Source organism: Apteryx rowi, unplaced genomic scaffold, assembly GCF_003343035.1.
Source record: "Apteryx rowi isolate R43461 unplaced genomic scaffold, aptRow1 scaffold_1019, whole genome shotgun sequence".
In the NCBI taxonomy this organism is placed as follows: domain Eukaryota; kingdom Metazoa; phylum Chordata; class Aves; order Apterygiformes; family Apterygidae; genus Apteryx; species Apteryx rowi.
The window spans coordinates 170,457-197,881 of record NW_020447219.1 but is presented as its reverse complement, the minus strand read 5'-3'; the positions used below and the strand labels follow the sequence as shown (position 1 = coordinate 197,881).

Sequence of the window (27,425 nt, the reverse complement as noted above, 5' to 3'; positions counted from 1 at the left end):
TGGAAGCTCAAGTGGACTTTATTATACTTAATAGAATATGCAGGGACATTAGTGCAACTGGTTCTTATTTCATTTCTCAGATTCAACATAGGAAAAAGATGTCAAAGTAGTTTTACCAGTTGTTTGCTTTTTACACATTTATAATCTGTAATGTGGGACTTTTTAAATCATTTTCTGAAAGAATCTTGAAGAACAATGTAGTCATCACTAGGCTAAACATTTTCTTCATAAACTGCTTGGTATTTCAAGGAAATGCTACAGATACCAAATACCTTTAATAAAACGAGTGATTAAGAAGTGCTTGTAATAGGGTGGTAAGATTCTGATAACTGATTTTATCATCACCCTTATAGTCTTTAAAGTCCGTTCTATTCCATGATCTGGAAACAGTCCTCAAAAACTTCATTGTAACACCATTTCTTTATTACAAATATTTACATACTATATATTAGTGCAACTTCTATTTCCATACTTTAACAATTCCATCCCTTGACGCAGTTACTATAAACCCTTGAGTGGTCTGGAAAGTTGCAATATCTGTAATAATATCATGATGTCCGACTGGGAGAGACTCTGGACCCCTTCGAGGGGTCTCATCAGTGGGCCCCAGTTTCTGCTTGTTTTGAATTTCCTATACAAAAAAAAGTGAAAATTATATTCAGAAAGCATTTGCAAAGCGAAACAGTCCCTCTTATTTGCCAGTGTAAGACAACCCATATTTCTGAACTCCCAAGAAAACTCTTTATATTAAAAAAGAAAAAAAATCCACAATGACCCTTTGACAGTTCTCTTCTGATTACTCTTTGCTTCAGTTCTCTCTCTCATGCACAACCTGGATCTTGATTGGAGCTGACATGACAGCTGTCCGATTAGGAAAAACCACAGTTATTTCTCATTTACTTCAATGAGAATAACTAGTATGATTTGACATTCCTATGGGGGGGGAGGGGGAAGCTACAGCATTACATATATCTTAGCTTCCCAAGGTTTTTCAAGCACTGGTTCTATAGCAGGAATATAGATGTTTAAGAACTTCACATGAAATGCGCTCTACTATCATAGTCCATAGATAGACCCTAACTGGCCTGGACTCTCTAAGTTTTTTTTTTAACTCTTATAAAAGGGATGAATTATATGAAAAATTGTCTAGTACATCTGCAAATTATGGAGACAGGTAAAGATGTTTCAGTATTTTCTACAGTCACCTTTGAAGCAACATTCCTTCAATTACACTGAAACAAAACATTCTTCTGCTCAACAACTACTAAAACTGCCAGTTCCAGAAGTTACTCTGAGGGATGTATTAAAAACTACTGAAGTTCTGCTACCAAAATATTTTGGTCCCCTCCTAATACATGTCCTGAATTGTACTGCTAAAATCCTACATAACAGACATTCCAAAGATGGATCAAAGTCAAAAGTATTAAGGCAACCAATATACCAAAAGAAACATGACTGACTTCTGCATACAAATACTTGATAAGTCTTATTTTGTCATGAAGAACTTTCTTTTAAAATAACTTCTTCCTAAATGACTCAAAACATAATGCTGACACCATCCATAAAAAAGACAGTTACAATTAAAGCCATCATGCAATTAACCTAACCCAAAAGAGCTATCCCAAAGGTTTCTATCAAAAAAACAAAATACCTGAACCACCTCTGTGCCCTCAATTATCTTCCTGTAGTAAGAAACAGATGGGCAATTAGAGCTTCCTGCAATTACATATGATCTCTCAGGATAGGCTAGATCCCAAAACCTAAAAATAAAGAAACAAAATAAAGCTGTGGTGTTAAGTTTTGTTATCAGCTTAATACCTCTTTTTAAAAGCTGTCATGCTTTTACAGTGAAAACGAATGAGCACAAATGCTATATGCTTTCTACACTTAGTGGAAGAGACAGGTGCAGAGAAATCAATATTCATATCAGGCTTAAACAGGAGAACTTGTTTCACTTCTTGCCACGAAGCCTATCAAAAACTTTACAAAATGGCACAATTGTCTGTGCTTCACAGAGGACCGAGTTTTGCATTACTTTTGCTGAGAACACAGTCCCCTCAACTCACTGATGCTTACTAATGAACACATCTCCAAAAAGGCAAAACAATAATGCTGAAGCTTACTTATGTAATGCTTGGCAAAATTTAATACACTGGCAGGGTAGGGGTAAGAGGGTGGAGTGCCAAAAAAAAAACAACCACTTTTTTTTTTTAATTATTACCTTATYTTCATGTCTGAGCCTGCTGTCAGTAATATAGGATTACCAGATGCTGGACTACAGTATATTCCATGGATGCTGTTAGGAGAAGGCTAGTAGGGAAGAGATACGTATATAAAAAAATTACCAATAGCTGTTGCCATGCTTCACAAAGGGGATTCATTCTTTACCATAGTCATTCATTCGATTTAGAAATGTTTGTGACAAATGCCAATTTACTTTGTTAACAGGTCACATCTTAATACCTTAAAGGTAAAATACTTCCTTTTGTTCCTTATGGTTCACAGAGCAATGCAACAGATTTAACTCCCTGTAACAATTTCTAAGATTCCAAAAAGCGTTCCCAATAATGACAAATGGGAGAGATTATTTCTAACAGAATCATGCAGGTGAATCCTGTTGAAAGGCAAAGGGATGTTCAAACCTTTAAGCTATGAAGGCAGGAAGGAAGGCGCACAACAGAAAACTAGCTGAATCGGAGTTCCCTGCTTGGTTTTGCAAAGCGAGTGACCAAAATGAACTTGCAATCTTTGTAGCTTGTACAAATTCAAGTTTAGGTAAATTCCAGATCTGAATTTATAACAATTATAGAAGAAATTTGTGGTTATTTTTTATCTATGTATTTGCATTGTAAGGAAGATATTCCAAATTACTCTTTCTCCAATTAACTCCTAGAAACAGAGGAACTTCACACTCTAAACTTACAGCTAAGTATAGCGGTGGCATATTTTACAGAGGGAGCAGAAGGAGCGTGCAAAACAATAGATGCTTACTGAGGTACCCACAATCCCCCAAACAGAAAGTAAAAGTAAGCACAAAGCACCATACTGTGAATTTTGTCTTTGCTAAAATCTTTACAGGCTTGGTTGGCTCACTGGTTTGTGAGAATGCGACAGGATACAGCAAGCGTCACATGTATATTCCACAGACAGTGGAAGACATCAGCACAGATTCAGCTTACACTGCTGTTTTACAAAAGGGAGTTGATTTTGACAGCAAAATATAATTACAGTGCCAAAATAAATCCCAGGACAAGTTTCTGGTGCCAGACTGGCAAGGCCATGCAGACAGGTAACTGGACTGATGCACAGCATGGAGACTGAGGTTATTTTATCCCAGGACACAAAACAGAAATGCGAAAGAAAAAAGATCCCAGACCTGCAATTCTGAAAGAGGAGGTGCACTGCTGGCCCACAAAGTGAAGCGTCGATCACCAGTTTCCATATCCCACATGGAGACTTCATTATTGCCTTGAACAGCTACAGGGAAGATATTGCCAACACATACAAATGAAATACATATAGTTTCCTCCCTGGATAACTTCCCATCCCTCTCTGAGGATAACGAATGGTCTGTTCAGCAAGGTCACCAGGGAATTTGGAGATTACTCCTGGGCAGTTTAAGGGAGCAATGCAAGATTATAGACTTCAATTGCTACAGTGCAGTTTCACACCCATGTTCCATTGTACACAGGCCAAGAATTCTGTTAAAGGGACTGTTTACATATTTGACATCAACCTAGGAAGTAAGCACTTCTTAGTAATATTCCAAAATGGTAAACTTTGTCACTGGTTTGTTTTTTAGCAGGGAAGAACCAAGTGAGCAAGCACAGAGAAGCATGTCTTGTTTTTGTGTTTGGTTTTTTTTTTCCTCTTCAAGAAATTTATTTAGCTCCTAGGGCGGTTCATAGGTTTGACTTATTTTAGTTAAAAAGCAAGTTTAAGTAAAATATGAAGCTCAAATTACTCTCATTTTGTAGCAACTTTATCAGCTCCATTACTACCCCCCCTTTTTTTTTTTTTAATTTTAAAAAGCCAAGAAGGGCACAATGGCAGAACACTACTATGAATTTTCCCTTTCCCTCTACCCAAGGTAAGCACAAGCAAGAGAGAAAAAGCAAAAAGGCCCCAGCGCTGGCAGCAGAAGTTGAAACAAGCTTCTTTAATCACAACCTTTGACAATTGTTAGGTAAGTTTAAGATCTCTTTTACCTGCAATCACCCAGGACTGATAGACAGGATGCATGAGCAAGCGTCTGATTCGGGCTTTGGAAGGATGGGAATGGCTGGAGATCGGTAACTGAAACCTCATGTCCCAACATGCCATGGTACCATTGCTTGTACCTGATGAGAGAAAGCTTTCCACAGTCAGAGGGACAATTGCACAGGTTTTCACCTGTATCCTTGTGTTCTGTTCCTAGGTATATGGGACTTCAGCCTCAGATAGCTACAAAGCAGAATACTTCCTACAAGTAGATCAGGAGGGATTTCCCTCCCCTTGTTGGAGAAAAGCATACCCTCAGTCAACCAGATCAAGCAGAAGCTTGAGCTACAGTTATTGTAAAAGAAAACCAAAGCAAGCTATAAGAAAATCAAGCTTACCAATACACAGCCAGCACTGGTGTATGTCCACAGCAAATGATGTTATGAGGCCTAACTTCAAATCATGTTTCAGTGTCCAAGCGTTGCTGCTAGATCTCAAATCCCATCCAACCAGAGATCCATTAACCGTACCATAAGCCAACACTGACTGCGCTCCTGAATTGAAGTGATGCATATCTACCACACACCCATCATCCTTCAAATCTAAGGACCTGGGTTAAAAGAAATAAACTAATTAAACTCAGGGGGATAATATGTTTGCTTCTTACTGCTCCTCCTACTAGCTAATGCTGGACAGCATTTTCTTCTTCACGTTACTTCCCAAGGCCTCTGCCAGAAAGTACTTTCCAATTTTAGTACACCAGATGCTTACACTCTCTCAAACCTCTTTGCCTACAAGACCTGCAGGCTAGTAAAATGCTGTCAGCAACTCTTTGCAAACATCAACATAACTCTGTGCCCTGGGTCTCCCAGTGTGCATCAGATATTTCTGCTAGATTCACACTCCATGTTTGTTAGATACTCATCTACCCAAAGTTTGTGGGCAGGAACAGTACATGGCTTTATCTTCTCCACTGTCATACTGCCGGCACTGTAAACAATCACTTACAGCATGTGCAAATAGACACCTTCAGGCACAAATGCAGTGTGGACTGAATGGAATATGTCTCTGGTTTGCAGTTTCCATATCCATTATATTTGTGTTATTTCATTTATGAACTTAATTCCAAATAAGAGAGGACATCTGGGACAAAACCTTTTTTTTTTTTTCCTTCTTTTCTTCCTTTGGACAGAAAAAAGTTCTCTGAGATGGGTTACTAAACTTGATAGGGCCCAGAGTGGAACTTGGATGTGCCCCTCACTCAAGCTAGAAGAATAAGCTGTGAGAAACAGTGCCAAATATTCAAATTGTTCACAGGGAGAGAGGGAAAAAAGGGTTAAATCATCTCCAAACCTTTCCCTAAGAAGTCTTGCATCCCCCATATCTTTGCCACCTCCCTCCCATTAGGAGTCTGGGAGAAAAACTTGCAGGCCTGAAGCCAAGCCATGCAATGTACATTTGTGAACATTTATCTTATTACCTACAAAAGAACCTCCAAAATTGCTTTATAAATATTAACATTGTAACAGAGGAGGTAAGAAACTACTAATGCCAGTGTATAAATACAAGAATTGAAAAATAAGCCAGACTGATTGATTCAAGCACATAACTAGTCCAGAGATGCAATAAGCATCAATAACCTAAAGCTACCAGTCATTAACCCCACTTTTTAGCCTTTCAACCTTTCTTTATAATTCAGCATAAGATCACTGATTGCAGCCTTTCACTGCAGCCTGGCATCAGCCAGCAGGAATCCTGGAGAAAAGACACACTGACCAAGGGTTATACTAACAGCTCGAGCTCTGCAGTGAGATTTTACCACTGTAAGTGTATACCTGCTCTGTATTGGATGAATTTTAGGAGATTTAGGGAGCTTTGAAGCTTCAATCCCAAGAAGCTGGATGGCACCGTTATCTGAAGCTAGAGCCAAATAATGTGAGCCTTGGCAGAATGTCAGTGTCTTGACATGTCCTCCAATCCGAGAGTACGTCAGAATTGATCTAAACAGTAAAGAGTTGGGGGGGGGGGGAAATGAGAGAGAGAGAGAGAGAGAGAGAGAGAGAGAGAGAAAATTGTTTTTTGTGGCACTCAAAGACATTTCTCAGAGGACTGTCAGCCCCTATACCACCCATTTGTGCTTCAACCAGCAATACAGCTTTTCTGCTGCAAATATCAGTGGATAAGACAGTTAAGCGTAAGGCTAGTTTGTTCCAAAAAACTCAGGTGGCTTTGAACAGCAGTGCCAACATATCGTTATACACATAAAAATGAATTCAAAAAGCCTGTAATTACTGCAACTGTGAAACAGTTCCTTTGGTGTTCCAATTAGTTAGAAAAGAACAAAAATTGCTAGTGAATGCAATCTGATGTTTTATAGTTGCATGCAAGGAGACCAGTATATTTCATTATTGAAATCTCCAGTGTATGCATAATAATGATTCATATTTTGCTCTAATTATTTTCCATTCTAAAACAGCAGCTACCTGGTTGTAGTAGTTTTTCCTTCCATTTTTTGGCTGTTCCAGATTTTCACTGTGCCATCGTTTGAGCAAGTGGCAAAAATGGAATGTTCATCAGAGACTCGAATGCGGTTCACTGCAGACTTGTGCTCGTGAAGGTGAGCTACCAACAGTCCTTTGGGACGCCATCCTACAGGGAAAAAGCAATACAATAAAGTTTGGGGTTGATTTTATAACCTAGTAGGATCATAAAAACTCCCCTGATCCTATCTACCAATAGATATATTGGGATACAGCCACTACAGCTGCAAAGCATAGAAGGCCCCGACATGCCAATCTTCCACTGGTGTGGATGGCAATTAGGTGTTTAAACACCTCTGCAAAACTTTTTACTACTGTTAAACAGGATATTCTGAGACCAGCCAAAAGCAATACCAGCATTGCTTATCTCACCGCCTTAGCCATGCATTGCTGTCCTTTTTCCATCTTGTTTCTAGTCACCTGTTGCCAAAATAATGGCTCCCCCAGCTACTGTGGCTGGTAGAGCTTCTCTGCTCACATCATTGCTGGGACTCATTATGGAGGATCTTCTCTGCTTTACAGGGGCTTCAGCACAGTATCTGGAAATGCTGTGCCAGCCGCAGCTTGATACGTGTGCACTGTCGCTATTGTAAGACTTGATGCTGGCAGTGAAACGAGGAAGCGAAAGCAAGTTCCACTCAAATGAATCTTGCTTGATCTAAACCAACAAAATCTTACACAGGACTACCTTTGTATGTTAAAAAATGGGTAATACATTTTATCAGTTGAGGGCAAGAGCCTATTTCCTAGACTCTAAACTAAAGCCTTTTGCCAGAACTGGATGGGTGTTTTTTTGGATAGGCTCCATGTACATTCAGTGATATGACAAAGAGCCTTCAGAATATGTAGATATTGTGGAGGTACTAGTGCACAGTTTTCCTGTAATAAGCCCATGCACATTGCTGTGCTGCAAACAACAACCCCTCAAATGACCAAAACATACATAATGAGCAACACATTTGAGCAGACTTAAGTTCCTGGATTGATTGTAGAGTGTTTAAATGACAGACTCAATGTTGCATCGCATACTACGTTGTCAGCCTTACATATCTAATAAAAATGCAATGATGGCTCTTCTAAAGCCCATAGAAAGTCTACTTAAGTTCTTCAAAAAGAAATTGAGGAGTTGAGCTACCATGCAATAAACCCTGCCAAGCAATTGCCAACATTTTGTGTGATATATTTCCCCCTCTGAAATACAGAAGTATCTAGCTGCACTTCTAAGACATCTGCTTCAGGGAAGGCTTAACTACAGATGAAGATTAATGAAGTACAGATCATGGCACGTGTTGGAATAAGACACAGACTTTAAATATGAATATTTTTCTGTCACTCAGTGACTTGTGAGAACAGAGCAAGTCAGTGACTTTAATTAGGACAAACTATTTCACAGATTATACAACACTCCTCAAAAAGATGAACACATGGCCTAGCCAAGCTCAGTCAAGATTAGTGATGCCCAAATGTTACCTGGTTGGATCATTTTCCTGATGATTTTCTACTACTTCCCTTAAACTGATGTGGTAGCTATATATGCCTAGGTCGGTACACTGACATTAGATTCACCTTTTGGCGACTTTAGCACCACCTTGTTAATTACTGCAAGCTTAGCTGGTAAAGGTCTGGCTCCCAACATCTGTAGTTTAAACACAGGAGCTCCCATCAGTAGACAGCAGTCAGGCATCTCCACATGGGATACCCAGCAACAAGCATGTGGAATGGAGAAAATGCTCAGGACTAATCCGGGTAAATCCCAGTCTCAGTTTGGAGCTTCAAAATTTAACTTCAGGCAGCAGGAAGTTGTCTGAGATTTAAAGCCCAGTGTTTTCTCCCAAGGTTGCTGCCAAAGCCATAATTAGCAAAACCTGAGTGTTGCTCCTTTTTGGTAAAGGAAGAGGAACAAGAGGTAATAATGTCTCTCCTTCCCCTCTGAAAGCAACGGTGCAGTATAGGGGGCACACATCTTCTGTTTGTGGCTGGGCACCTGTGTCACTGTCACCACTGCTAGCGGGGGCAGGCTCCTCGGTAAGCAAGGGCAGATCAAACAGCTCACCCTGGTACATGTGCTACTCTGTAAGAAAACCTGGCCAAATGGTTACAACATTCATGCAGGATGACTGAGAATTTGGAATGACCCCAAGCAAAATACATTTCCTGCCTCCCAGCGCAGTGCTTCTCCTCTTGCCCAAACTGAGCCACAGGCTATTACAGGATGGCAAGTCACCTGCCACATACCCTGTTGCAAACATTCCGCTACAGAAAACTCACTGGAACAGAGAGCGCACACAGGGCTCTAGACCAGTGTTTTGGGTCTGTTACTACACAGGTAAGGATGTGGGCTCCAGCCCCTCTTTCACAGGTCATACATATATTTTGTCAAATAGGTATTCTGCCCAGTAAGCACATTTCCTAAACTGACAATTTCATGTTTCCCTAATTTTTTTCCCCTTGGGGTGATTATATTTTGACTCAAGACATTTTCTTTTCCTTTTTGTCTGATAACCTCAGTGGCCTGAGATTTACCTGGAGGTGGGGGTTTACTCTCCCACTCTGCATTCTCCATCATCTGTTTAGCAATTCTTTCTGCGTTACATTGTTCTCGTTTCTGCTGGATCAACTGCTGAAGTTCAGTTTTGCAAGTGGTGATGCGCAACTGGTAGGCAGAAGGGGATGCAGTACTGCTCAATACCTGTATAGTCGGTTTCCTAGGTTGAACAATCATCCCATCGGTGGCCTGTAAGACAACAGCACTTAAAAATGCATACATCAGATTCTAGGCACATGCACGTGCAAACACACACGCATCCTGCTCTTAAAATTATTGGGTCTTGGTAAGCAGATTTCTTTTTTCAGAAGAAAAATGGAAAACTTTATTAGTTCAGTTAGCCATGAATTAGCACAAAAAAATTTGGTGTTTGCAGAAGTGATTGGTTTGAACATGGGTATACAATAGCAACCCAATTAAAGAAAATAACAGATTTGAGAGACACCACGATACAAACTCAAAGTTTTTGCAAAACAACCAAAAATAGTGGAAAATATTAAAGAAAAATGTAACCACTTACCTGTTCTACCCTGTTTGTCTAGTCTGTTATGCATTCTATTTGTAAAACTGTAATATGTTGTGCACACCTCTTAATGTTACATAAGCAGTTATTGCTCTTAACCCTGACAGAGTGACAACTTAGCTCTCAAATGACTGTTTTTCTTATACTGGGCTTTAGAAACAAGCATAGAGTGTTTCCCTTTAGTTCCAGAGTGAACGCTCATTTAAAGCTAGCAGAAATTAAATCTCCAGCTAGTAGCTGGATAGAAAGCAGTGTTCAGTGTCAAGACATGACTCCACAACCTGCAAGGCTCCTTTACCCTTCCCTCCGTAACCAGTGCTGAGTACTACAAGAACAGGATACCTAAATGCTGCTGTGATGTGATACACCAATTCCCATGTTGCAAATCAAAGTCATGGTATCTCTTCTCTTCCTCTCAACATGCATCAGGGTCTACGATTTGAGGGAAAGTCTTTCCTGCCAGGATAGGTTAATTTGCTAACAGCCTAATATTTGCCTAAAATTTGCCTAATAGCCCAATACCTGGCTAATCCACAAAGCCCCATCCCTTAATACAAGGCACATATTTGCTAGTGAAATACTGCTGTTCATGTGACTAAACCTATCCTCATCTTCTCTCAATTCTTATTTTAAAAATAAGAAATTGAAAGTTAGCTACTCAGCTGAGGAAAAATGCCAGAGCACAGCACAGATGTAAAATAACCTCCAAATAAAACGAGAACACCATGTCAGTGTAGTCCCACTGGGCTTCAAAACGACTGAATGATTTCAGTCTGAGATGCAAAGACAGTATTTTTCAGCAGTACCTGTGGAGAGGATGACAGATTGGCACAAATGCCAGCTGAGGACTCCGAACGAAGTGGTTTCCCAGCCTGGATGGGTTCAGGATCAGTAGTTTGCCCATGTCCTTTGGGTATTGGCTGAGAGATGTTAGATGGTTCCAAGGACCCAAACATGCTTTTCCATTCTTCATTTACATTTGAATCTTGCTTTACATGTTTTCTAGCTGTAAGCAGTCAAGAGAGGAAAAAAAAAGGGATATAGATAGATATGTAATCATCACAACATTCATTTAGGTTGGTCATGACTTTCAGGCTACATGCAAGTCCAATGTTTATATACTGATTTATTATTTATGTAGTTAATAAAGAAAAAATATACTGCCAGGTTGTTTAAGCCAGCTGATGGGGATTTTAGAGGCAAACAGAACACACATGGCAAGTGCTCTGTTTACACCTTCTTAATCCTACAGTTGAACCAACTAATAATTCATTCCAGTACCAGGATATTTTACATCTAGAAGGCTGCAAAGTTAGACTTCACATGACAAATTTTTCCATATGAGAGTTAATTCATTACTAGCATAAGACAAGAGATGAGTGTCTAGTAGAGTATTAGGTAAGCATTCCCTTGGGATCACTTAAAACTACAAAACATAAAAAGAGAAGTAGAAACGTATGAGAATTTAAATCTGGATGAAGTCCATGAAGAAAAGTCAGAGGCAAGACAACTCTGTAGGCCAACAGTTTTGGGTGAAAGAAATCATTTCAAGAACAGACTTCATATACATACTGACTTTTAAACCCTGTCTACTCCTGATGCCACGGGATGCAAAAAAAAAAAAAGAAACACCATACTTATATACTTTCCTTGAAAATGACATGCAGAACATTTGCAGACAAGAATCTTAATTCTGGAACTAAGATGGCAATAGTCAAACTGTTGGCAGATATTTCTCTATTTTTACATCTAAAAACATAGTGCCTGTCAATGATTGTACAGAAGAGGGACTTGCAGGTTTGAGAGAGCAAAGAGGAGACTAGAACTGCCTGAAGTACAAGAACTTGGGGGATACAGAACTGGAACAGAGTTAGCAGCATGTGGATTTCAAAACTGAACATGGAAATAAGAGGTTTTTCAAGCAGAAAGAAGAGCAGGCAACAGAAAGGGGGGGGGGGGAAGAGGATGGGCAGCTGAAGAATCCTAAGGCAAAAAGCGTATACTTTGTGAATGAGTGACATTTAGCACTCCTCAGTGTCGGCCTGTTTTAGCATCACGCCAATACCCGATTTTCCCCCAGGGTACCTCAAAAAAGCATTCTGAATTTTCCACAGTTAAAGAGTTCATCACTTTTTGAGAGGAAAGGGAGGCAGCAGAAATGCAGCCTTCATCATTTACACTGGATTACCATGGGCAACTAGTCCTGTTTGTCACAACCAGCTGAACAATCTGCACATGCTGCTATTGCAAATGGAGTCAAACTAATTTAAAATCGTTCAGAGTCAAATATTCCAATCTTTCACTGATTCAGAGAACATTTCAGCTCCTCACATTTCAAATAGCATCAAGCTACAGAGAAACTGTGCTGGTTTTCTTACTGCAAACTCACTGAGGATGGCAACAACACTAATAATTATATAGACTGAAATATTGAAAACATTTGCTAAGTAAATTAAAGACTTCACTCTCTGCCCCTAAAAGAAAGACTATACTTTATCTATCCATATAGACCACAAAATATACCAACCACGTTTGTCATCAGGCTCCTGCTTTGTTTTAACAAGATCCACTTGTCTCCCAGTTATGCCCAGAGCTGACAAGTCAATCACCCCTTTTTGACTGCTGTCATGCAGGTGGCTCTGATCCACTATATTGGCTTTAGCTTTATTTGATTTTAACATGAAGTCTTTTAGTGCTAATAGCTTGTCTTCTTCCTCCTCAGTCATGCCCTACAGGATAAGAGAAAAGATATTATTATTTCTTTTTTGGACAAGAACATGCATTGAGGCATGAAGTTGTATGAAGCAATAAGATTAATGACTGGCTCAGAAGCAAAAGGAGAGAGGGCATCCCCAGAACTCAAGACAGCAGTCTATCATTCATACAGTCTTTGGGTAAGCTGCTGTAGTATAAGACAATATCCTTCCTCCTCAGGAGCAAGCTTAGGAATGGTGCAAGGGCAGACAGCATTTAAGTACTACTTATTTGCCTGCTGGACCAGGCTTACAGTTCATAAGACATAGGAGAAAACCAAACCCACACAGCTGCAAGTCCTTCCTCTTCACAGTTCTCACTGCTTTGGGAGGGTGATTCTTAGTGAACCTCTTTTCTTATAAGTCTCTAAGCTTTCCATCTCCCTTTGGCCTTGGCACTGTTAAATGCATGTCTAATACTAAGTCTCCTATACTCCTCTCCAACACACCACACAGTGCATGTTCTGTAAAACTGATACATCTCAGATGCATCAGAAATTTGAGACATACAGCCAAAGTCTTTAAAAAAAGAGGATGTTTTGGGGAAATCCAGGTATGTGGCTGCCCTATTTCTGGCAGATCTCTTAAGAATCTTGATTTCTGAACTCTTTCTCCTACAATCATATACTGAAATCAGTGAAGTCAATGGTTTGCATGATCAGAACCTGGGACTGGCAGCCCCTCAGAGCAGTGCCTGGAAGGTTAGGCTCTGTGYAGATATACAGGCCCAAGAGTCTCAAGCCTGACTTTTAAAGCACAAATTAAAAAATAGTCACTTGTGAAAGTAGTTTCTTCAGCAGCTGTGCAATGGCAGGGTCCTCTGGTGGTGGGCAGTCAGGGAGAGCACCATTCCTCTTCTTCTGACGCATGTGAAGGTGTCTAAAGAGGCTTGTGATATCCTTTGATCTTAAGACATAATCAAATATGGAACGGCTGACAGGTTCTTTAAGTACACTTAGCAGAACTATTTCTTTATCTATCTGCAGTTCAAAAAAAAAAAAGAGCAGTCAGCAAGGAAGCCAACAGTAAATGCTATTGTCTCATATCTGCAATGGTTTCACTTTTGTTTTCTAGCTTGAAAGTCAGTAATTAAACCTACAGCCTGCAAATATAAAACCAGTCTCTTCCTCTGAAGGCAAGTTCTAAAAAGCAGTTTCTAGCTCTGTCATGAAAGAGATGCTTTCGAACTTACAATGAGAAGAATCATTCTAGAACTTCAAACTTACTGCACATGACTCTGCCAATAATCTAGATTGAACTTCTCTCCTTTCCTGAAAGCAAGATCTTTCCCTGCATTGATCTTATCACATTTCCTTTGTTCTCTTTCCCTCTTCTTACAGCAGTCTGAGAATTTTAACTTGGTACTGCTAGATGGGATTAAAAATTCTACTGCTGGTGCAATGGCTATTTCAAACACTGTCATGATTTGACCTACATTTACCCTGTAAAAACACTAATTAGAAGAAGTCTTTCCCTGTGTCTGTCAGATTACCATGTTTCCTCCTATGTACAGAGGGGCATAAGGATGCTCAAGCATGTAACTAAGTAATACTCAAAGCATATTAGATTAGTAAACAGCCACAGGAAACTGATGAATTAAGGCATAATTTAGAACTGCTAACTCTGGGGAAGTCATTAAAGATTGTTCGTTACCACTACAACAAAAAACAACAGGTTTCTATTCTAGGTGGTCTTGATTCAGTGTCTGCTCCAGAGAACACGTCTGGAGAAATACAGTCTTGTACACAATCCAGATTACTTGCCGCCCTAACATTCCTTTCAGTACACACATTTGTTTAGTGTTTGATGTTTTGTGTTTCAAGAGTAGGTCTTAAGATGGTGGCAGTGGTGGGGAAATCCATATTCATGGAACAGACACCAAGTTGCAGTCTCAGAGTTAAACTGCTAAGCTTAATTTGGCCACAAATTACGACATCAATGCCTGTATGCAAGTTTGAATACTCAAAATAATTACTGGGGGTGGTAGGGAGGGGACTGCAATTCTTTATTCACAACAGTGCCAGAAGATCTCATTACTATAATTTGTTCCTCATAACTGACTGGCCACAGGAAAAACAACTTCAAAATGAGTTCAAGGTGAAAGTTTCTTTATTGTAATCCTACTCAATGTTACCCTTTACTTTTTTTTACTATATTTAGTGTTTTACAGTGAAGAAAAGATTTTAATGAAGTGGGAAATGAGCAAGACAGTAATTTATCAACCAATACCTAAAATGTAGCAAAAATCATCTAGGAAGATGCAAACAAGGAAAAATATATTTAACAAAGTTACTACCTCCATGGTTTATGAGAATGTCAAAGACATGTTCAGTGTACATACTGCAAGTGTGTATGGTTTCTTCTCTGTTTAATCACCCAAAAGATGCATTATACAGATCCTAAAGTTACACACAAAGATGTCTATATAATCACATGCCAACGTTATGCAGGCCATTACTAGGCACGGGCTGTTATGCAGTGACTTAACTCATTCATGCTGAGCACTCTGCCAGCCCTCTTGGCAAAGCATTCATGCACATGAATAGCATTGCTGAAATCACAAGCGTGGCAATTGCTAGGTAACAAGACTGTTCATGTTTTCAGGGGGTCAGGCACACAGTTAGACATGCTAGTGGGGCAGGTAGGGCTGGAATACTCAGCCCTGCAGACAGAAATACAGAACACAAACACCTGCACATAGATTACTGTCTTCTAGAAAAAAATAATTGTATTTGTAGCACTTTTCACAGCAAACTTTTCATGGCTTTTAGACTCCTATAAACTATCACAATACTGCAACAGGTTGATTGCAAACATGGCAGAGAAAGACTTGAAACAAAGCCACATCTGTCAATGTCTACTAGCAGAAATCAAGAAACTATTATCTCTAATCTTAATTAAAAAAAAACAGTCTAATATTCTTATACCCAGCACCATGGCCAAGACAGACCCAGGAGTTATGATTGGTTAAGGTATATTCACATCAATATTTAAGTATTACCTGTATTATTGGCTGTGTGATAAAAGGCTGGAGGTATGGCATTAGCTTGCAGTAGACATCAGCAATATTTAAATATTGTGCTACCACAGTGATAAATCCCACTGCACCATAACGTATCCAAAGATTAGGGTGGCACAGGAAAGGTGCTGAAAGAAAATTAGGCTGTTAAAATATGTCATTCAAACTAAACAGACAGAATCATCCTGTATTTGGCAGCTTGTGATGTCTCAATTTCCTTCCCCTAGAACCATCTCCAAATTCAGCCCCTCCTCCTGCAGAGCACCAAGGGTTAGGACATCCATACTGAGAAAGTTATTTCATGGACTTCACTGGCCCCAGACTCATCATGGTGTTGAAAAGTTTAATGCTCTTTCCTTGCTGTTGCCAAAAAACAATTTCCTATTTAAGCATTTCATTCCCTAAATTCCAGCTCCAGGTTTTCAAAAACAACTAATCCAAAAATAAATCCTAACTTTAAATTGAACAACTGGAGCATCCTAATACCACCGTTTTTAATTTTTAAAAGGAAATATTTTATTCCTTCTTCCCCTCCCCTCCCTGAATAGCCGCTATTCATATTTAAGAATATCAGCAAGTTTTCTTGTCAGGCTCAGATCAAATCAAATCAAAATTAGGTGAGTTTTAAATAGCTATAATCAAAGGACTGTATTCAGTCATGAGATATAATCACTGCTCATCTGCCTCAAATTTTGAGTGTATTTTAAAAGCCATAACATTAGGAAGAAGCAGATTAAGTCTCAAAAGACCAGTTGGTCCTTTACATAAACAACTGGTGAATCTCACACATGGCTAAATTAAGATAATAAGCCTGATGGGGAAGCAGGGGAGACCAACTCTGTATTCAAGGTGCTATTACAGATTGTGAATGAGTTAAATGAGATTTTATGGTGCCTGAAACAGGAAAAAGATAGGGTCATGTATTGTCCGAAGGGTTGAATTTTCTTCCCCCCACAAAGGCTGGCAGATAAGAGAAAGTTTGCAAGTTATGTGTCTGATCAACTTCCAGAAGTAACCAGGAATTTCTCCTGACTGGAGGTTGACATGAGGAATAAGGAAAGATCAGAAAGCAGAAGGCTGTTGGACTCAAAAGATTAGGTAAAAAGAGTGTTGTTTGTTCCTATCTTGTATAAAGTCAGAGACAACACTTCCAATTCATTCCATCAAAATGATTATTTTGGACTCCTGGGCACTAACACAGTCTAACTAGCAACAGTCCATTAACGCAACTACCAGTATTTGAGAACAGTGCCATAGGTTTGCATACTGGACAACCAAGCTGACAGTAAAGCTTTATATAGTATTTCTTTTTTTTTTTTTAAATAGAAAAACAAGCTAGTTTCCAATTTGCCAACTTACCAATATCACAAGCAAATTCATAAATATGGGGCTTTTGCAAGAGCCCTAACTGGCACATACAAGTAAGAGCATTGAGGGCCTTATAAATGACAAATTCTTCAGCATCACTGAGACCTTGCTGAAGCAGAGGTTTCAGGATTGATGAGCTTTGCCAGCCAACGTAAGCAGCAACACCTGAAACAAAAAGAGACATGAAAATCTACAGTAGCACTTCCTTGCCTTTCCCCAAAGTTTAAAATTGCTATTCTACACGGCATAACATGAAAAGTTAAATGATTTAACACTACAAGGTCTACATCATCTACACCTGAAATTAAAACAAAAACAAACTTTTAAAATAAGACAGAAATGTTCATTGATGGTTTTACGTATCTCTTTAGTATCTCCATGGACACATCTGAAAAACAGATGATTAGTCATTAAAAAAGAAGGAAGGTGCTTTCTGTACAAAGTTTGGCCAATATCCTGAAAGTTGTTTGACAAGAGCAGACCCCTGCGCCTGCAGAGGCCCTCCCAGACAGCCAGGCTGGAAGCAAACCCACAGCTGGCCAAGAAAAGTCTGAAACAAAGAGGCAGTAACAGCAACTAAAAGGTGGGGATGCAGTGCCACATTTGTAAAGGGAAAGGGACAAATGAGGGAGGATGAAAGGTTCCCTTGGCAGGATTTTTTGTCTTTTGTTTACCAGTAGTGGTAATTTGAATAGCAATAAGGAAAGCCTATAACAGCTATGCATTTATCCATTAAAGCATCACTAACAGTCAAAAACTGACTTTTAGAAGAGTCTTCCAGAACTCTTCTAGCCTTAAGTTCCTGCAAGGTTTTCTGTTTAGTTAACTAGTCTCGCATTATTGACTGTCATAAAAGTTCAGAAAAAATAATTAAGTATCAGTATTAAGTTATCATGAAGCCACTTTGCCCCTAATTTCAAAATTAAATTCAATTTTAAAATATATTTCAAAGTCTTAGAAAGAAGCCAGAATTGAAAGCAAAAATTAGCGTAAGCTCTTTGAGGCCCCTGGGCTCCTTCCCCACGCAGCAGCCAGTCAGTGACGACATGAAACTCTCATCTGGAATTGCTTGTTTGGATTTGATAAACCCATCTACTATGATCAGTCTCTGGCAATTGTCAGGAATCACAGAATCACTGAATTTCAGACTGTTCCTCTAGCTTTACGTCCATCAAGCTAACATTCCTTCCTATAAACAACAACTGAGCAAGGTCTCTGATCAGCCTCAGGAGAGAGAAATTAGTTTTTCATTGAACAGCCCATACCCATCATTGCTGCTGACCAYCACATACGATATACGGCGTGGACCATAACTGTCTCTGCTTCTCACTCAGAGATTCAGGGTTGACAAATACTACAAAATTCAACATATTTTCTTCCCACCATAATCAAGATAAAGCACAAAATAACTTTATTACCATATGAGAGTAGAAGTGATAATGTATTAATGCTGGGCATTGCAATGAGTTGCTAAAAGGAAGAGAGAAAGAAGAGACAAATGGCACAGAGAAGGGAAATACTCTTCTGTAACAATGGCATCAAGGAGTATCTGCCCACAGCCACAGGCAGCAGTAGCTGCACACTCTTGAATACGAATTACAGAGCTCAGTTTTAAAAACGTGCAAAAGCTTTGGGTAAAAAGAGTGTGAAACAAAAATCTAAATGTAGAACTTCATCTGAATACTGGAGGTTTTAAACAGGTACTGGGAGAGAAGGAGGAGTTTAACAGGTTGCGTGTCTTGGCTCTATCACCGATTGTCTCATATCTCTCTACATGCATTTTGCAAGAAATCAAGACACTCTGAGACCTGTGCTTGGACCACCCCATTGCTCCTCCTAAAATAATTCCGGCAAGTATCAGCGTTTTATCTTGGCAGGGTTTGCCAGCCCAGCATTTAATAGCTTCCAGCTGTAATGGAGCATGTGCATATCATAATGACTCTTCTGGAAGTTTGATCATGCTCCTTTCTCTTGCCATGTACCAGAAGTACCAGGTAATGGTACTGCAGTCCGCTAAAGAAAAGGTTTCTTGACCTGCAAAACCTGAGCAGTGACTCTCAGCAATACTCACATGGAATATTTTAGCACATACATGGATCCATCAGATATACTAAACAGCTAATAAGAAAAGCTGTGAATTCACTGGTAAGGTTTTTAAAATTTATTAAGTTTTCTGAACTAACAGTGAGGTTTTAGACCACTAAAAAACATTATCAGATTATAGGCTATACTGATGCATAGTTTTCATCATACAAACAGTTCTATTGAAGTTAAAAGGACTGTGCACACATGCAAAGTGATGCATCTACTAACAGGCTTTCAGTGTCAGGATTTGTCATAACCTAGCTTTCAGTTAGTAGCTTCAGCAAAAACTCAAAAAATTTAAGAAAAGAAATAGTATTTAAACTTTTTGATGTTAATCTAGCCTAATTTTAAATGCATCAGTCTCCTTATTAAATACAGGGGCTACAAAAACTTAGATATTTGTATTTACAGTGTTTCTTCTTTACTCCAAAAAGAAAGATTTACACCCAATAATTCAGCTGTGTCCTTTATTAAAAGGATAGAAAAGTCCTTTCCTGTAAAGATTTCTATGACTATTAACAATTTCTAGGATCTATAAAAACAGAATTATATGATTATGTGTGGCCAAAACCAAATACATACCAACTATGCTGTCAAAGAAAGCTCCCCGAAGGTGCCAGTCATTCTTATCATTTAAGAAAGTGATCATATGAGACAAAAGAACATCGTTGGCTTTTTGTCGTCCAAAAAAGACGCAGAGACGTGTTATTCCATTTTCCATTAGTGTTTGTTTCACAATATTTTCCGGGTCACTTAGCAAAGTAACAACTTTCTGCTGGACCATTTCATGCAAGGCTTGCAGCTCTGCAAGAGACAGTAGACACTCAAGTGGGCAAGAAACAATACGTGCACATATGTGCTACCTGCTGCCAAAGGAGTTAAGCTAAGATGTCACCCAAAGAATGCCTGCCTCCGTAAGACGGACAATGAAGATAGAGACTGCTGATTTCAAAGTTTGTAAACTGACAATAGATTAGCAATATATTTTTGATTAGGAAGATGGATTAGCTTCATTAATAATACAGAGAAAAACAATACCAGGGAAAGTGCATACTTCCAATTTCATTAAGGATTAGCAGTTACCCTAAATATGCCAGCTAAAAATTCTAAAATGACCTGGTCCCTGGCTTGCACTCCATCATGCAACTTCAAAAACACAACCCCAAAAACACACCTCCCAAAAAACAAAAACACACCACACATCACACTAACTGAACAACTGAAATAGTTTATGAGGCTTTTCTATTAAATGGAAATAACAGCACTGTTGATGCAGGAGCCAATAACAAAAGCAATACAAGGGAGGTTCTCAACAAGCACAGTAAAATTTTCAGATGTTGCTATCCCAGCTTTGCTGGCCGATTACCATTTGCCCACAGCCCATCGGAAGACAAGTTAATTGGCTGCATAAGTCTGTTCATTAATCACATGAACATTTTCCTTCTGGGTTCAAATTTCTAATGCTTAGTTTTAAAAGGGTAAAAAGAATAGAACTATTCAAACTTTGTTCTTCCTCACATCATTTCTTTCATCTTCAAGCTATTTTGAGGGATGCAGGACAGTACCTCTTAGAAATACAGTCTGTAGGATGGGGCTTCCTTTCTGACACAGCTGAGCAATTCCAGACACCTAGTGCCTTAAGTGAAGGAACTTGAAGGGGATTTGTCTTTTTAAATAATTTTAAATATAATTCTGTAACTATTTGAAACACATCTTTTTTCCTGCCAGATGGAGCATGTGCAGGTTCTTTAACAATTATAATTAGTCACAGACTAATCCACTTGACCCACAACAAAAATGACATATTTTTAATCACAAACCCTTCTCAACTCAGAAAACTTGCCTGGCATTGTTCAGGAAATCTATATGTTACTAAAAGACCTTGGAACTCACACACAGGTCACATATTACTCATCCCTCCTTAAAAAAAAAAAAAGTGAGAGCACATCCATCCTTAGGATTTTAACTCATCTTCTGTGCTCCAATTGGTGAAGATAGCAACATTACTGCTCAAGAACATCTATACAATCAGCATCTTCAGACAAAAGATCTGCAAGAATTGCCAGGCATAGGAAGAGAAGAGGAAGAATGACAGAAAAATACATTACTACAACAAGGCCATTACCAGGTTTTTCAAAGCTAACGCCTGCCTGGCACTTCAGTGGCAGTGGTATTTGGAACACAGTCACCTTTGCATCTTTCATGCTTCTAGCTTGTTTATGGGACCATGGGTGAAGCTGGATATGCAGCTTCAGCATGAAGCCGCAACAGACACACTTTGATATTGACTGAGGCAAAGCATTTTTCCCATTTAATAGCAAGGCTAAACTCCTAGAGATGAGGAAAAAAAAAATCAGTGGAAACATAGTAGCAAATCATGGGCCAAAGCTCCTATAAGCAATCCAAAGTAAGCAGAAGTGACATTACCTGTGTCATAGTTATCGCTAGGGTGAGATGTTTCATCCATTTCTTCACCATTTGGTTCATTTTCCATATTCAGATTTTTCAGCTGTACTAATTCCAGAAATCTCAGAGCTGTTTCTGCCAACAAGGCTATGTTTTCTGCAAAGGAAAATGTTTTCGTTGAGGATTGTTCTGTTTTTTAGATCAGTCTGGTGCTCCCCAGGGAATTATTTTACCACTGACATCATTACCACTGACAACACCAGGAATGATGGGCAAACAGCATTGAAATTACACCACATGCTCTGTCTACCCACTTCAGCTCTAACTCAGTATATGCTGTCTCTGGCCCCAGTGAAGCTGCCAGGTACATCAAATTACACAGTACTTTGGTCATGTAAATGAGTGGAAAAATTATAAGGACATCAAATGTAATGACGACTGGTTTTAGTCATCTAGAATAGCTCTAAATGTCACCTAATCCCAGCCTAATGATTAAATAACTTCATGAAACTTAAAGGACAATTAAACCAAATTAACTAAGATGTCAGCATGGTAGACTGCAACAAAAACAACACAAAAAGGCACTCCAGGATATGCATTTATTATTACCCTAGAGGGTAAACAACAGGGTTATTCCTGAGGGCTGGATCCCAGTTTTAAGACACTTCTCCCCCATCTCTTTCCAGACAATCTGGCACTGTCCTGCACTGTTTAGAAGCTGCTGAAGCAAGACTATATGGGTCAGGCCATTGCTGGCACAGGAATAATCCTGTCAAGGCACAAGTCCAACCTAAGCAGTTGTTCTTAGACAACAGCAGCATGCCAATGGAGGCTGTCCACAGACCAGGTCAAATCCTGTAAGTCACCAATTTAACCACTTCCAAAAAGTGTGCTATGGCAACACAAGTTCATTCAAGTATTAAAATACATTCAAAATAGTAATAAAAAAAGACTATTTTATATTTAATTATTTTCTTTAAAAAAAAAAAAAGCTCTTTGAAATGAAGGCAACCCATTTCAGATGGAACCATTTATAATTCATATAGTCACTCCATATTACTGCAAATATTCTAGCTGTTACCCAGTTTGAAATTAGAAAGTCAAACCACTGAACAGAGAGAATCTCTGTTTAAGCAGGTGCAACTGGAGTCTGTTGGGTACTGTTTGTAGCCTTTCTGTACTTGCAGAAAAATAGATTGCTTTAGGTTTTTTTTTTCCATTTCCATTTGTTTAACAAGTTCAGTTCTATATTAGTTAATTTAAAAATGCATTATGAATAAACTGTAATTTCTTAAGGCTTGTTTTCTTTTCCTAATCCAAACATAAAAACAAGGGGTGAGAAAAAGGTTCTTCTATATAGTTCTAAACCTGGAAGACCAAGGTGACCAAAAATAATTGGTTCCATTAACTATGTATTGCCTTCAATAATTAATGTTAGTTTTATCATCTTACTTCATAAAGAAAAGAAAAAAAAATCATCTAGGACATTTTCAACTGAATTCTGATTTGCTAGAATAATCGAATAATCTAGTAATAACAAATAAGGGTATGTAGTAAATGGTAAATAAGGATATGGCTAGAAAACTTTTCTGAACTGGACAGAATTCAGATATCTGAATAATGTACAAAAAAAGCATCTGCTAAGGTATAAGCCAATCTATCACATAGCAAGTAATATGATTTCCGCCACTGAATATCAAGTTTAATTTTGTAGGAAAATAACTGTGAAGCATAACAATCTGATGCTTTAAATGAATCTCCTATTTACTCATGGCAATCAGTCCACTCTAAGCAAACAATCTGAGCTAGTGAAATGTCAATTAAGATACACTAATAAAAGCTACATATGGCAGGCAAGCCCAGAAAGCCCTGTTAACACCCTTTGATACACAATGACTGTGATTTGTTACACTCTTGTTTATCTAGCCTTGCTTCCCTGAGCATGGGGCTCTACCGCTCTGACCCCTCATGCTGGCTGTGAGCAGACCTGCAGTGTGCTACATCCAGGTACCAGTCCAGAACAAACATGCCTATTCTGCAAGTTGTTTTTACATGCAGAACTACAGAGAAGAATGAATTTTAATTAAGAAAAAAAATCATCTAATAGAGAGCAAACAGTGTCAACTATTTTATACACAATTGTTTTATTTACTTTGGGTACAAATCTAGATCGGAAACTCATTTGTTAATGCAAGTCAACTCACATTAAGTACTAAGCTGCCGCCACCACCTGCGCCAATTAGCTTAAGCTAACACAGGTATGCAGACACAGGTAAGCTAACACAGAAATGACCTGCAGTCATTTCTGAGGCTTCTGGGAAGATTTACTGTAATGAAAACAGCAAGTTGCACGATGATATTGGGTAGAGGAGAACATAATTAGGAAAATACAGAAAAAACCCCCACAAGATTTGGAGTTTTGGTTGGGTTTCCTCTTACCAGCATATGCAAGTCTGACGATAGTGGCTTCATCTTGGGCCAAGTGTGCAATGCCTGGCAGAATGTATTCTGGGTAAATATTAATATCATTGCGTGGCACCTCTTTGACGAGAGCAAGAACTTTAGTTAGTGTCCTCACAGATTCTGCCCTCACCCTGGGCACAGAGTCATTGCTGAAATGTAACAGATAAGGAGTAATACGATCCAGCAGAATCTCTACACTTAATCTCGGTGCTAAATGAAGAATCAGTTCCAAAGCAGCCAGTTTTGAATCGCAATATTTGAGAGTCTGTAAACAGGAAGTTATCACAGACACTAGAATAACCAGCCCATTCTCTTTTGTCTCTCCCTCGGCTTTCTCTGTGCGGTCATGCCCACAGAGATTGTGAATGATGTTGTCCAGATCTTTACGTATGACCAATATACGCTCATCTGCTGATACAAACGTTTCCTTGGCAAACTGGGCCATGTAAGGCTGAAGGAAAGTGTAAAATATTTCAGGAAATGCATTGTTACGTTGTTGTTTCAAATAATCTTCAGCTGCTAAACGTTTATCTGGCTCACGATGGACCATCTGAGTGACCTTGAGAAAGGCAGAGGTAGGAAGGAGCAGGAGAAAAAGGTTAAAGGTTTAGACATTTGTAATGCAAAAAAACCTCCCCAAAACCAATAAGCAATCTGTCACCAAGTAGGTGAAGTAAACTACAAACAAACCACACAAACGGGTCTAATGCTGCAGTCCATCCTTACCAGTTCTCTGATACTATGGTCTTCAATTTTGTTTAGGACTTGATCAGGGGAAAAGAGGCCATTTCTGTACGCCAAAAGCTGAGATAAATCAAACAAGGGTACACCTTCTGTGAAGAGCTCTGCTATTACGCATCCTGGAAAAAAAAAGAAAAAGACCAAGGATGTCAGAGGATTATAGAACAGCCACTTCACCTCTGCTGTCCATATGCAGACAAGAACATACCTTACATGACTCTTAGATGAATTAAAAATAAGGTAAAGGGGTTGCCAAATTGACTTGGGGAAAGAGGATAGCATCTCAATCTCCAAAAACTGGCTTTTGCACTTGATGCCTGCATGACTCCCAAGTATTCTATTTCAAACATGCCAACAGCAGAGGAGTTTGCAATTGGGAAACATGAGGCACTGACTTCAATCACCTGCCAACTAGAAAAATACAACACCAGAAAAGGAACCCACATCATTGTCACATGGAAGAAGATTGCCAGTAAGTCAGCATGGACCAGGCARGAGGTCAAAATTAGCGACTGTTTCATGGAAGGTAAAAAAAATAACCTCTGCTTCTGCAGTGATGTTGAGGGACAGCATACATTCATTCAGACAAGCTCATAAACACTGTGAGAAATAACAAGATTGCCAAACACAACCCCCCCTATTACATACATGAATCTGTATACACATTCTCTTCAAAGGCTTGTTTCCCCATTCCGTAGTTTGTTCCCAGAGGTCAGCATCTCACTAAATCAGTGGAATACCCTGGAAGCTTGCCTGTATGGAGCAGCTTGTAAAATGAAGTAAGCATTGTCTTTAAATTCAGACTTCCAACCTTTTTTTTTTTTTTTTTTTTTTTTAAAGGACTAAATTTACAGCTTTCAAGCTGCTCAAGACAAGCGCAAGATTCAAGAGAAGCTCCCCAAATAGGACTGTATCATGTATTTGTGAGTGGGATTATAATGACAGGGGCTTACTGAGTTATCCAACTTCCTGTCTGTGGGAAAAATGAAATGAGAAGGGGCTGCTAAAGCTGATATTGCCAACCTGCCCCAAAAGCTGAGTCAATTCCCAGACAGCTGGGTCTCAGGCAAGCCAGTGACAGGTTCTTGAAGTGGATGCCCTCTTGGGCCCCCATGAGGCACGTACTACGTGTCCTCAGGACCTCAGCTGCATGAAGATCACTCTCTGTGGCTTGTAGAACCACTTCTTCTCCAGAGCAGGGCTAGGCCAAAACAGGATAGTTCGCACTCTGCCTGCTCAGCTAGTGTGCTGATGCATGTGATTTATGTAGCTTACTATTATGCTCCAACTATTTCTGTGGATAAAAGATTTGGAGTTGTCAGACCTATGCTTAAAATGAGAAAGTTTCTCTACATGCTGTTCTCTAAGCCCACTGAAAAAAAAGAAGAGGAAAAAAAACCCCAAGCTTTTCTGCACCAGGATACACCACCATAAATAGCACACTGATCTTTCTGGATCACTCAAGTACCTGCAGAAAAGATATCCATTGCACGTTTTAGCTCTCCTCTTGTTCGCTGATTGCTATTTGCCAAGTCTACCAAAGGCGTTGAAGGATCCCGCATGTTTTCCAGCTCTGTAGCAAACATACTACCATCAACAAAGCGCTCAGGAGCGATGTAACATGTTCTCCTCCGTGAGGTGTCAAAGAAATAATTGAAGTCAGCGGGATTGTCTTCAGGAAGATAAGTTGGTTTAAAACTGGCAAAGTCAGTTAGAAGAACCCAGTTCCAGCTGGTCACCATAATGTTTTCAGTTTTAATGTCCCCATGGCGAACTCCAGATTTGTGTGCTTGGTCCACCGCAGTAAGGATCTGGAAAGCTATCCACCTTTTTTCAATGTTATTTAGGAATGGCCTAGTACTAATTCGATCGTAAAGGTTATCCCTCACGTACTGTCTGAAAAGCATTGCAGCCTTTTCAGACAAAGTTGCCTTCTGAAAGGGAAGGCAGTTCTGTGCTGAGTGCAACCTTATCTTCAGCTCCTCCAGCTCTTGCTTGTAGCTCGTTAAGGGTAAAGTCGGATCCTGAATTGCAAATACCTTGACAACCACCAGGCCTTCCCGGTGCTTGGCTCGGGCAACCTTGAAGAAGCGGGTGCTCCCCAGGCTTTTGTCATACTCGAAGTCGTGGATGTCTGAGAAATAGCTGTCCACCGAGAGGATCTGAGACGGGGCAATGCCAGCCAGCTGGTTCCCCATGGTGGCACCACCGGGCAGCGCGCCGAGGCCGAGGCCGGGCCCGGGCCGCTCGCACGCCGGCTGCGCGGGCGCAAACCTGAGAAACGAGGCGAGAGATAAAGTCAGCGCGCGCCCCCACACCGCCGCCCCTCCGCGGGGCCCGGCGCTCCCGCAGCGCGGCGCGGCGGCGGCTTCCCCGCGGGCAACGCCGATTTACGGATCCTCTCCCTTTTCCCCCCGCCCCGCGGAGGGGGCAGCCGCCCCGCCGCTGGCCCCGCGCTCCCGCCGGGGCAGCACCCCTCGGGCGGGTGGAGCGGCTGCCCCCGCAGCCTCCAGCCCCCAGCCCCGGCTCCGGCGCTCACCGGCCGCGGCCGCCCCGGCCGCCCGCCCCAGGCAGAGCCGGGCCCTCCCCCGGCCGCGGGATGGAGCGAGGCGGGACGCGGGCGGCGGAACCGGCACCACGAGGCGGGCGGGGGAAGGGGCGGTGCCGTGAGATCACATCCTGCACCGCCCGCCCACGCGCGCGCCTTGCCCCGCCCGCGGCAGTTGGGGGAGTAACGGCCGCGTCGCTCCACCGTGCCCAGGCGTGCGCGAGTCTTGCCTTA

The 27,425-nt window shown here is 40.3% G+C and overlaps 1 protein-coding gene across 2 annotated transcripts; it reads right to left on the bottom strand.

Annotated features, from left to right (window-relative positions):
* PIK3R4 (phosphoinositide-3-kinase regulatory subunit 4) lies at window positions 1–26,906 on the bottom strand. 2 transcript variants are annotated; one of them, XM_026064878.1, is made up of 19 exons: window positions 26,112–26,903; window positions 24,629–24,762; window positions 23,879–24,461; window positions 21,461–21,595; window positions 19,616–19,837; window positions 16,940–17,113; window positions 15,563–15,708; window positions 13,338–13,541; window positions 12,336–12,537; window positions 10,615–10,814; window positions 9,264–9,474; window positions 6,684–6,849; window positions 6,036–6,200; window positions 4,599–4,810; window positions 4,209–4,340; window positions 3,377–3,477; window positions 2,222–2,310; window positions 1,652–1,760; window positions 1–631 (listed from the first exon to the last, which is right to left on the bottom strand). In XM_026064878.1, the coding sequence occupies exons 1-19, from the start codon at window positions 26,839–26,841 to the stop codon at window positions 461–463; spliced, it is 4,086 nt and encodes a 1,361-aa protein (XP_025920663.1). In that variant the 5' UTR covers window positions 26,842–26,903; the 3' UTR covers window positions 1–460. The 2 variants fall into 2 exon arrangements, 1 of the variants encoding a protein (XP_025920663.1); XR_003253358.1 differs by lacking the exon at window positions 4,599–4,810 and having other exon boundaries at window positions 26,112–26,906.
* Window positions 26,907–27,425: the final 519 nt, after the last annotated feature.